General features: G+C 48.2%; 1 protein-coding gene across 5 annotated transcripts in view; it reads right to left on the reverse strand.

Moving 5' to 3' along the window:
• The window catches only part of GCNT2 (glucosaminyl (N-acetyl) transferase 2 (I blood group)), a 71058-nt gene that overhangs the window by 22711 nt on the left and 35923 nt on the right, over window positions 1–12424 (reverse strand). For 2 of the 5 annotated variants that reach the window (XM_084850343.1, XM_084850344.1), the window contains exon 1: window positions 5849–7112. The exons of the other annotated variants lie outside the window; for them this stretch is intronic. In XM_084850343.1, the coding sequence (XP_084706469.1) occupies window positions 5849–6773 (925 nt within the window). In that variant the 5' untranslated portion in view covers window positions 6774–7112. Of the gene's footprint in view, window positions 1–5848; window positions 7113–12424 lie in introns of those variants that run through there. 5 annotated transcript variants of the gene reach the window in all.

Here is a 12424-nt window from a genome sequence, read left to right on the forward strand (position 1 = left end):
CCAGAGTTCCTAGCCTGGGAGCCATGATAGTTAAAAATGCTGAAGCCAATGCAAATCTATGGCACAGTAACAGTATTAGGATATGCCTATACCATAGATTTATATCAGCTTCAACCTGTATAACTATCATGACCTAGGAACTCTCAAGTGCAGTATTCAGAGAGCCACTGGTTGATCCTGCCTCCTGAGCTTTACGCTCAGCAGTAGGATTAAGGAAAGTTTGTTTGCCATTTGGGTCAAATGTGGTGTTTTGTTTCTGCTGTCTAAAATTACCTGCTGGCAATCCAGCTCCAGTACTGTATCCAGAAGCGATGTGGGGTTAGGGATGTCAGAGGAATTGGTCTGGGGGGTGGTGCTCCACAAGATTTTTTCAGCTCAGCCTCCTGGACTTCAGTCTGTCTTCTGGTAACTGGCCCAACTTGGTCTGCAGTGAGTTGGGCCAGTTAGTGGATTTTTGGTTTTTTTTAATTTGCGCAAATTGCACCTGCAATTTGCTCAAACTATGCACATTTTGGCTGCAATTTGAGCAAATTTATATTTGCAACTTGGTCTGCAGTGAGTTGGGCCAGTTAGTGGATTTTTGGTGTTTTTTTAATTTGCGCAAATTGCACCTGCAATTTGCTCAAACTATGCACATTTTGGCTGCAATTTGAGCAAATTTATATTTGCACAAATTGTGTCCCATTCCCCCCCCCCCCCACACACACACACAAAATATGGAAGAAGTCCTCGGAGTCTGAGGAAAACCCACGGCCCAGCCCGCAAATTGGGCAGGGAGCAGGCGTCTGTCAAGCCCCCAAAGGGCCAGATTTCCAAGTGGAGGACATCCCTTATGTCAGGCCATGGGTCATGCTTGTTTGCCTGTTGATAACCTGGTCTACCCTTGATTTGTCCAAACTTTCTTAGTGTTCATACCTATTTGGTTTGTAAACAAGGCCATAGTCATCTAGGAAGTAACTTAATGGAGGGCTGATTGTGTTGGTTTGCATTTCATTTGCTTTAATCTAAGGCTTCTTCAACTGACCCAAATGCCGAACAAACTTTCCTTAATCCTACTGCTAAGCATAAGGCTAAAGAAGGCAGGGTCAACCAATGGCTCCCTGAATACTCCACTTGAGGTTGTGTCCTGCCTCATGTTTGCAGCCATTTAAAAATACTTGCTTACAGAATGGAGAAATAAATTTGACCCTCTTCCCATGAATCTAAGCATTTTTCTGTCAGTGAGTTAAAGATACAGCAAATAAACTACTCTAGTGTCAACTTAATAAAAATATGGAGGGGGAGTGGGGCCATGCATGCTGGCCTTGCCCCCAATGTCCCCATGTGCACCAGCTCCACCCCCAACTTTCCTGTGTTGAGTGGAAATGTCTGAAGATGGATTTTTCATGCATTGGGCTGAGCATGGTGAACTTCCTCCCCACGTTCGGAAACACTGCGCTATCAGAGTGCCTGAAGGAACAAACTTCACCTTGGCATGAATGTTGAAGTCACCCAGGACTATTGCGCTGGTGTTCTTCAACCCCACAGTCATTATGAATGAAAGATTTCCAAGATAGTAGTTTTACAACAGCTGATCAGAATAGGCTTAGGAAAGAGGTGTATGTGTGGATAAACATTTCAATAGGAACTCACTGGAATGTGTTTCCTGTTATTGTCTGACCAAAGAGAAGTAGAAGAGTTCAGCAACCATATATAACTGAAGACAACTGAGAGAATCAGAGTGGTCCACAGGTTAGCCTTAGATTTGTATTTGAGAAACCTGTGTTCAAATAGCCCATAAACCTAGGGCCACAACACACTGGGCTGAATCCAAGGTTGTATGGAGCAGAACGCTCCAAACTGGATAATCCTGTGGGTGGAAATACCATCACAGTGATGTGCTTTGAACTTTTTTTGGTTTTGTTTTCTCTAGGGATTTATCACGGGCGTTCTTACTTCCTTTCCTTTGGTTACCAGAGTGGGGAGGGGAAACAGTGCACAATTTCCTCAGTGAATAGATGAGTGTGTGCTTACAGCTCGTGAAATGCTGTGATGAATGTCAGTTACATGTAAATATCTGGACATTTCATGGCAGTTTAGGTTTCTACCTGCGGATAGTATTGTCACTTTTGAAGATTGCAGAATTGCCCGGAGCACAGGAGCGGATGAAACAGAAGCCCTTAAGAAGGCTGACCTGCCTTTCCAGCCGGCCTGGCTCTCACAACATCCCAGAAGCAGGCATCTTTTGTTGCGCATAGGGTGTCATCTGGAAGATAGATGTGACACTCCTTCGCCTCAGGTGACAAGTATGTGCGCACTGCAACGCTCCTAACTCTTGGCGTGCCCTCCAGACAGGTTCTGAGGTCAGGAAAATATCAGGAAGAAAAGGGCTAGGCTCTTGGGTATGAACTGCCACACATAAATCTGGTGTCTGCTTTAGCTAAAGTAGTTGAAATACCTCTCCAGCCTGCCTATTATGGGTAGAAGGAAGGATAAAAGTATGCTCCCCAGATTTTCTTGTACAGTTTGGCATCTTAGATGAGTATTTTAGTGTAGCTTAGCTTCAGTAACTTGCCAGGGCCAAGCATCAGGCTTGGCAGGTATTATTATACATGGCCACACTAAATAATCATAACTTTTGCTTGCTTAAATGGAAAACAGGACTTTTGAATAAAAAGTCAGATGAAGAAGGAAGAATGGGAAGCAAATCTGCATACATAGCTTGGGATGATTTTGTGCTGTTGCTGAAGGTCTGTAGAGCAGCTAAAAGGTGAAAAACCTAAGTAAGAGTTGTAGCGTGTAGCACAGGATTAAGAACATTTTGCAATATTAATTAAATAACAAGGATGGAAAAGGTTGGATGTAATTAGAAGGCTTCAGCAAACTGGGCCCCATTGAATAATCCAACAAAATTAGCTCTTACGGCAGCTCTGGATATTTGTAGAGATTAAACCCTCAGTTAACATGGGTAGTAGTGAATATGCAAAAACTTCAGTTATAAAACCAACACTAATTTATACATTGACTACATATGTTTTTCAAACCACCAGAGGTAACCAAGAGCTATGATAGATTGATAACTATTAGTAAGGTATTTAGGATGCTGATAAGCCTAACACAACATGAGATGTTTTAGAGATTATCTGGACTATTTTGATCTAACCTTTCCATTTATAGGGTTGCAAATATACCTAATATGTGAGTGGTGGTGATTTTGTGTGTCTTTTCTTTCTAGATTCTGAACCTTCATTAAACAATGCTCTACTCTTTCAAACTTTTTCCTGGGATTCATGAGGCCTAGAAACTTCCTTATATAAAAAGGAAGATCAGAGCCTTAAGTGTCCAGGGGAAGTGGCCTTTACGAAAGTAACAAGATGTCTTCGCTAATGCATATTCCAACATTTGTAATTTTACTGAGTCCTCACTAGTAGATACTTTTAGTTTGTATGGACTGCTACAAATCTTGTTAATTTCTCACCCTCTGCCATAATTATTATGCTCTTTTGTAGACTAGATGTTATTATTCTTCCTTCTCCCACCCTACATTTGTAGAATCAGCAACACCACCTACAATGCTAGCCTGTAGCATGCCTGCTGTAAAACGTGGATCCTGCCAGCAAACACGTACATCTTTTCTTTTCTTTCTTTTATCTCTTAACATAATATTTTATAGCACTTGCTAAGTATATCTCAACAAACACATTCACTACGGAGCTGTCCTGGAGCTAATGGTTTCAATTGCCCCAGATTTATTTGCCTGTGGTCAAAGAGCACAAACGACCTATTTTGCTATTTCTGAAAAACTGCTAGAAGACAACACACAGCTACTTGCTATTTTACTATATGGGGGCATCTTATTTTTACATGTGGAAACTGAATTGGAAAGCTGCTTTCCAATTTTTAAGGTGAAAATGGACAAGAGAATGAACTCTCATATCTTGGTCCTATGCATATTTACCCAGATGTAAGTTCCACCGTGTTCGACAGAGCATTCACTCAAGTAAATCAAGGCAGCAAGTAGGGTTTATTTCTAAATAAAGATACATAAGATTAGGCAATGATGGTTAAATCAGATGATAAGCAGGAGATGTATAAACTGTCTCTGGTGGTTTTTTATTGCTTTTTTAAAAACTGAGACATATCTGTGTAAAGCTGCCATTTGGAGGGATAGCAGGAGGCGTGGTTGTTTAACACTTTCCCCTTAACAGTGGCCAGTCAAATGATTCAGGAAAGTCCATGCATAGAGTATGAAGGCAACAGGGTCGTATTGCTTACGACCCAGAAACTGGTATCCAGAAGCATACAGGCTCTTAACACTTAGTTATCATGTTCAGGGCTGGCATCAAGGGTAGGTGTGGTTGGGAACCTGCTGAGGGGCCACACATGAAACACATGAATGAAAACAATTTCATTGTTTCAGTCTTATGACAGATGGAGAAAAAAATGGTCTATGTTCTTCACACGATGCCTAATTTTATAAAACTGTATAATGTAATCAGAGGACCAGACTAAAAGGCCCGTCACAGCCAGCATTCTGTTTCCCAGAGTGTCCTACCAGATGCCTGTGGGAAACCCACAAGCAGGGCTTGTGGTCTTCACGGTCTGTCCTTAATGATATTGTTTTCTAAATTTAAAACACCCAAATTCCTTTAGCATTTGCTCAGCCTTCCCCAACCGGGTGCCTTCCAGATGTATTAGACTGCAACTCCCATCACCCCAGCCAAATGCTGGCTGGGAATGATGGGAGTTACTGTCCAACACATTTAGAGAGCGCCCAATTGTGGAAAAGCTGGCTTATACTTTTCTTGTAGATAAGTTTCTTGAGTAGAGAAGTTTCTTACTTGCCCTGTTTTGCACTATTTCCAGAAACCAGAACACTACGCAGCATTCAGATGCAATCACATCATAGATTTATATAAAGGTGTTATGAGACCAGCGGTTTTATTTTCAATCCCCAACACAGAATTTGCCCATCCTTCCCCCTTCCTTTTTTTATCGCTACCACACACTTGATGTTGTTTTCACTGAGCAATCTACCACAACCTTAAGATCTCTTCCTTGGTTAATCACAAGGTTCAGACGCCATCAGCCTTGATGTGAAGCTGGGGTATCCCCTCACCCCACCCCCGGGTATCACTTTACATTTACTGACACTGAATGTCATTTGCCATTTTGTTGCCAGTTTAAGAAATTGTTTTGGAACTCTTCACCTCCTTGGGCTTTCATCCTGGCTACCTCATTGTTTACCTTCACTGCTAGATAACATATCAATAAATTAAATAGTCCCAATACAAATGCTTGAGAAATGCAACGCTTACTTCCCCCCAGTGTAAAAAAATGAAATCATTTATTTCCACTTTCATTTGCTTGTCTATAAGGAAGAGGACCTCTCTTAGCCTATGCCTGCCAAATTCATATACAAATCTTTGCTGAAGGACTTTGAAATAAGTTCCACTGAAGTCACTTGGGATTACTTTGAAGTAATGTTGTTTTGATGTTACTGTTCACTAGGACAGAATGTGAGAATCTTGTGTAAAAAAACCCAAAACCTTAACACTTAGTTAATATCTATACAGCAATTCCCTGCATTGCTGGGTGCGTTCTTATGTTAAATTGGAAGGTGGGAAATGAATCCCTGAAAGGAGCAGGGGGAAGAGATACAATTTGCTCAGTGGTGGTCTGTGGTTTGGGGAAGCAGTAATATGCTTGCATGTGGATTGTCAGGTGCATGCAATGAATCAGACACCGAGAAATGCTCCATTTCGAGATGCCCTTCGAAAACATCACCTTTGGGAACTGCGCACCATTCAAGTCGGAAGAGAAATCCCAGCCACTGAAATCCGGATGGCTCAGATGCCACACGACCTACCTGGTATCCTATTGAGCGTCACCCAGAAATGTTCGTCGGGGCTGTAGGTGTCCTTGGACCATTCCAGCAAATCCAGGGCCCGTTTGTCACTGAAAAGGAACTCCACAAAAGGCCTTGTGAGGGCAACATAGGCAGAGCCAAAGTAGATGGTCAGGTTGTGGGGTGCAGGCGGTTTTAGGGTCGAGGTCCTTTTCATGTAAGAGGCCTGTCGGCTCATGTGCTCCTTGTAAACGTATTTGGTCCTGACGGTAATAGGCGGCGGCGGGAGCACCCCAGGGGTGACGTTCTTGCCTTTAAACCCTTTCAGGCGCCGGACAATCTCTCCGTTGGTCTTCAGGGGGAAGTCTTGGCCGCACATGTTCAGGACATACTTCCAGGCGACCTCGTGTGCCAGGAGGTCCTGCATGCAGTTCAGGTCGGCCTGGAGCCTGGAGACGCCCGCGTAAATGACCGGCTCGGCTTTGGACACCACGAAGGCATTGGGGAAGCACCCGACCAGTTTCTCCACGTCCCCCTTGTACTTGGCCGGCGCCTTCTCGTCCACGTGGATGCAGTAGACGTTGTGGGGCGCGTAGATGGCCCTGAAGACTCTTTCGAAAGTCTCGAAGTCTTTGTGGAGGGTCACGACGAAGGCTAAGGGAAAGGCCACCTCTCCGGCAGAGAGCGACCGGGTGAGGTAGTGGCTGTCCGCCGCGTACTCCGGGCAAGCGGGAGACTCGCCGAAGGACGTCTGGAGGTGGTTTCCCCAGACGAAGGCGTTCCTCTCGCCGGCCAGAGCACGGCAGGCAGGGCGGAGGAACGCGCCTTCGCGGGCCGGCTGCCGCGGAGGAGAGGGCGGCTGGCCCGGCAGCAGCAGGAGCAGCGCGGCCAGGCCGCTCAGCAGGACGACGGCGAGGAGGTGACGAGGCTTCCGGGGCAGCAGCATCGCTGCTTGGAAGGGCAGCAGGCGGACCGCGGGCGCGGCTCCCTTCTCACGGCTGGCTGCCCGAGGAAGACGCTCCCGCTGCAGCCCTCGGGGCGATGCATCCAGCCAGCCGCGGACTTGCCGCCGCCGCGGCTGTCTGCTTGCTCGCCGCCCCAAAGGTCGCCGGCGGTTGCTAAGCACGCCGATCCCCACTCGCTCGTCCCGAGCGGCTGCTGCCGAGCCGAGCAGCGCGCCGCCTGCCCGGGACTCGCGCGCTCCGCTCGCGCCTTCCCTCCCCGGCTCCCCGAGCGTCCTCGCCCCGCGCCCCCGGTGTTCAGCCGCGCAGCGCCGCCCTTCCGAGCGGCCCCAGCCCCCAGGCTGTTTTGCATATAGGAGCTAGCGGTGCCAGCGATTGGCTGGGGGCGGCAGGGCTCCCGCCACTTCAGCGTAAGCGTGCGGAGGAGCGCTCGGCCTGGGGAGCCCGGCTGCAGGCCGAAGAGGCGCGCAAAGCGGGGGGCGGCTCCGATTTCGGTGGGGCGCGGATCCCTTCTGGGTACCCGCCGGAACTCGACGGGAGCTACCCAAGGCGCTGAACCTATTTGGGGGCTAGGATTCAGCACGCTGGACAGCTCCTTTAGAATTCTGGCCGGCTCTGACCGAAACCCAGAAGGGATTCGCAGCCCCACCGAAATCGGTGCTGCCAGCCCCCACTGGCGCAGTCCAAGGGGCCTAACGACAGGCAGTGCTGCCGCAAGGTCATTTAGACCCCGGACTTAGCCGTCTTCTGGGACCCGCTTAGACGCCCATGTGCATTACTTCTCTTGGGAAGCACATACTGACATTTCCCTTCTCCCCCCCCCACACACATTCCAAGCTTTACAACTGCTTCTATGTGCCTGATATGTTTGAGCAGATGACAACAGCTGCTTCCCAACCTGGATCAAGCAAACAAAACAAAACACTCTGAGCCCATGCAGTTTTGCATTTTAAACTTGCTGAAATTATAGCGCCCTCGTGATTATAGGGATAACATGGAGTTTGCTTCTGCTGCCCTGATGCTAAATTAATTTCCTTGGGAATAAGCACCATTCTGTTGTAGAAAAAGGTAATATATGTTTAAAGGGAAAATAATAAAATCAGCCTCTGTAACAAAGTGCAGGCCTGCACTGCTGCCCCTGACTATAAAATGTTTAAAAAAAAATAAAAAATAAGGATGCTCCAATGAGTAGCATCAGTCCCAGTGGGTCCCAGGATGCACATGGCAGCCCAGTGCTGACACAGGGCCTGGCTACCACTGCTCTGGTCATTTGGGGGGCCCTGGGCTGTGGACCCTAGACTTTGGCCTTGGCTGCACCACTGATGAAGTTAAAGCAATTATTAACACTGGGCCAGTTCACATGACACGACAGCTCATTGTGGTTTAATTTACCCATGAGGAGCTGCAGCACGTTGGGCTGTGGGGGTTATTTGAGGGTTAAGCAACCCTTGCTTAACCCTAAAACAGACTATGGGTGGGTTTGCACAACTGGGGAAGGAAAATAAGCCACCACAGCTTATTTTCCTGCCCCGCGCATGCCAGTCACACACTGTTGAGTTACCATAATTACTCTTGCCGGGCATGGTTTGTTGTATCATCTGAACCTGGTGAGGGTAAATGCTGGCAGTGGTTTACAAACCAGCCCACAACCCTAGAACAAGCTATGGGTTCAGGGGTGGTTTGTAAACCCACCCGCCCCCCACCCTTGCTGGGTTTGACTTGCTGGCAAGCAGCCGGCATGAACGGGGCAGGAAGAGAAGCTACGGTGGCTTATTTTCCTTCCCTGATTGTGCAAACCCAGTCAGTGGGTTATTCAATGTTTGTATATTCATATTGCAGCCGGAATGCACTGCAGTGCCCCAGGGTTAGTTAACCCATGGAGGGCAGTCGAGTCTTCTGAAGCAAATCACCTTGCGTCACTTTTAGACAAGCCCAAGACATGTTGCTGCATGAGACAAAGGACAAGACGGTGTCTCCCTCCCTGCCATTTCATGGACAGACACAAACGTGACAGGCAATTGAATCTTATTTCAACTCTGGCAAGGAGACAGCATCCTCCACCACACCTGAGGGCAGCAGGCTAGCTTATGGGGCACAGGGCAAGCTGTGTGGCACACAACGCTGTATGCCCAACTAGCGCAATGTGTCCACACTATTCTGTCTTTCAACACCCTGCCACCCGCCCCACACCTCTGGCATCTGCCGCTGTGGCTGCCTCACTCTGCCGACTAGCAGGACTGGCCCTGTGTTAGAGCTAAACTACATGCTACTTTAAAAATGTGGCTAGCAGCTACATCCTCCCTCTCTCTCTCTCTCTCTCAACTCAAAAAGCAAGCACAGGAGACCCCATCCCAATCTGGATCCAGATGGTAGTGTGTGGGGCTTTAAGCCTTTGTCCTCTATTGCATTCCTGATCTGGGGGGGGGGCACACCTGCATTGCCCCAAACTGTGATTGATTTGTTTCCAGGGATGGTAGGAGCAGCTGCTGCTCCCACACAACTGCCCAACTTTTCCTTTTCTCAGGAGGAAAGATTGGCTGCTGCTCCCTTTGTTTGTTCACCTGCATCCTCCCTATGGAATGATCCACCTGCTTGTGCATCCTATCTCTTGGGTGATGTGGTGGGAAGGACTGGGCTGAGCCATCCAGAGGGAGGGAGGGAGGGAGCCAGCACAAGGAGGCTGCTCCCTTTGCCTGCTTACTCCCCCTCTCCTCCTAGGTGGTGTGGATGGTGGATGCTAGCTGAGCACAATCCCCCTCCCATGACACTCCGAAAGGCCGCATTTACATGGCAACCAAATGTGAAGCGCATTCATGTTTAATGCAGGTTTTCATGAAATCGGCTTTGATCCATCAGGGAAACACATAGCCAGAAAAGTGGGGTATAAAGTACCTCAAAATGCACTTTCATGGGTCACACTCCATGTCGATCCCCCTTGCTTTGGGGTTGTGTGGGCGGAGTCCCGCCACTTGCACTGAACATCATCAAACACGTCGAGACTGCTGAGCAAATGAGGGGCGTGTTCGCCACCCCTGTCCATGCTCCCCTGCTCAGGGAAGTTGGGAAGCCCCCATCGTTTAGCCCCATACCTCTCCTCTCTCATCCACCATTGGGATAGTGCGAATGATGAAGAATTAAAACTGCATTTTTATGAATGGAGAAAACAGGCTGCCTTTTATGAATGGCTTGAACCGCTATCCCGACATATCAGAATTGTGAAACTGTGCCTCTAAGGAGGGAGAAAACAGGCTGCATTCTATGAATGAGTCAGGCCTCTAATGGGAAAGCAGCTGGGGAGGGGCTCTGGTTTTCTCAGTGGCGATGGGGAGGGCAGGCCGTAGCTGAACAGCAGCTCCTTACAGCACCCCTTTGCCACCCTCTTGGCTTGTTTCTCGCCTCTGCTCCTTATATATGAGTAGACCTAGCAGGCTATTCTCCCAACCCCTCTCTCCTGACCCCTCCTGACTGTGCTTCTCCAAAGCATCTCCAGCAGCGGAGAAATGGGCAACTGAGGAGAGGCGCAGGCAGCAGACTACTGCCAATGGCAGGAAATAAGGAAATGGGGGGGCTCCACCCCTTGACCAAAGGTCACAGCCAGGCACAGAACAACCCTGGGCATATCCAGCATGCAGGATTTATTTCAGGTGAATGGGGCACAATGCAGCTGAGACGCGCAGGAGCTGCATTTAAGGTAAAATAAGTGCTGAAACAGAGTTCTGAAAATATGTGTTTTAGAGGGGGAAGCAGCAGGGTGGCCAGAATGTCATGTTCCTGAATGACCCTGAAGTGCTTTCCATCCACTGTAAGTCACACGTGTAGATTGCACAGCTGAGCAAGTGAGAGGATGCTCCTCCTTTGACCAACCCTCTATGCCACGCTGCCCAGAGAGAGAGAGGGCACGTGAGTGGGCAGAGGTGGCTAGTAAATGCTCTACCTCTCAGCAGCCATGTGGGCCCAAGCCTCCGCACTTTTGTGCCCAGAGCAAGAGAGGGGAGGTAGGAGCAGCCACCGCCATCTCTTGCTTGCAAGCTCTTTGGATTGCAAAAGACGGGAATTATGTTTACATTGTTTTACTGTTAACATGAACTACAGGTATTTCCTGGTTGGAAATGAACTGAATTCTCTTAAGTACCTGTGTATCTAAGGCAGGGAAGAAGACCCTTAGAAAAGAAGACCCTTATATTGGGTAAACAGTCAGATAACACTCAGCTTGCGAAATCATTTATTCTCAAAGAAAGCAGGGCCATCATCAAAAGTAGGCATGGTCGGGCCCCTGCCAAGGTCCCACACCCCAGCAGGGGCTCACTGACAAGAGGCCCCTGGAGCTGCTCCTCCTCTTCACCACGGCAACGTGCTTGTTCTCCTGCCTCGCCCTCTGGCCCAGACAACGGTGGGGGTGAGGAGCAGGAGCAGGAGATGCCACCGCCTGCTTGCTCCCTGGCCCTCTGCCTGTCAGGCAAGCAAGCGGTAGCAATGGTGAGAAAGAGGAGGAGCAGTAGCAGCTGTCAACAGTGGTGGTGAGAAGGGTGACTCACTGACAGAGTTGACCCATGGAGGGTGCCTTGCCCAAGGGCCTTCAAAAATCTGGAGCTGGGAGTGAAAGAGAGATGCCTTTTTATTTAGGTTTCATGAACTGGAAGTAAAATTTGTGAAGTTTATGGAATACTAAACTGATTCCCTTCAGGTGTCCATGATTCTGGCCTTAGCTGGTTCTCCCTCTACCAGTCTACCTGTTCTTTCATTGTTTCTATAGGGCAGCTGTTCCCAAACTGGTGCCCTCAAAATGTGTTGGATTACAGCTCCCAGCATCCACCAGCCAGCTATCCTTCCTCTTCCTCTGTTTTCCCTCTCTCTGTTGGGGTCCATAGGAACATAGGAAGCTGCCTTATACAGCGTCAGACCATTGGTCCATCTAGCCCAGTATTGTTGACACTGACTGGCAGTGGCTCTCCAGCATTTCAGGCAGGATTCTTTCCTAGTCCTTCCTGGAGATGCCACGTATCAAATCTGGGACCTTCTGCATGCAAAGCAGGTACTTTCCCACTGACCTATCTCCCCTCAGGTATCCGTTGTTGGTCTTCTGCTGCTCTTTTCTCTCTGCACAGTCCCTCATTAAATCCCATGGCTTTCAGTACCACCCATATGTTGTTGACACCCAGCTCTCTTTCTCCCCCCACCATCCCTTGAATTGTTCCTCTCACACCAATCCCACATCTTCAATTCTCTGATATCTCCACTTAGATGCTTTGTTGTCATCTCAAACTCAGTATGACCAAGACCGAACTTTTCATCTTCCCTCCCAAGCACTCCCCTCCCTTCCAAGCTCTCCCTTCCCTCCAAAGCTCTCCACTTTCCCTATTCATTGACAATGAAGACATTGTGCAGCTATTCTGTCTTTTCTTTCCTAACAGATCTCCTCTCCTGCGGTAAGGAAAAAAAAAGACTGAAGTGGTGGGAAATCACAAGTGGGTTATGGTTGGGAAACATCATTGTCTGGACCCCCCGTAACATTCCACAAATGAGGCATGATGATGCCATGATGTAAATGTCATCTGGAAGCATTAAAGATGCTTCATTCATTATTGTAGACTCAACTGAATTTTAGATACAATATTCATGACATTGTTTTCATATT

Source organism: Heloderma suspectum, chromosome 4, assembly GCF_057233095.1.
Source record: "Heloderma suspectum isolate Gila_16-S chromosome 4, 16-S_ref, whole genome shotgun sequence".
Taxonomy (NCBI): Eukaryota; Metazoa; Chordata; class Lepidosauria; order Squamata; family Helodermatidae; genus Heloderma; species Heloderma suspectum.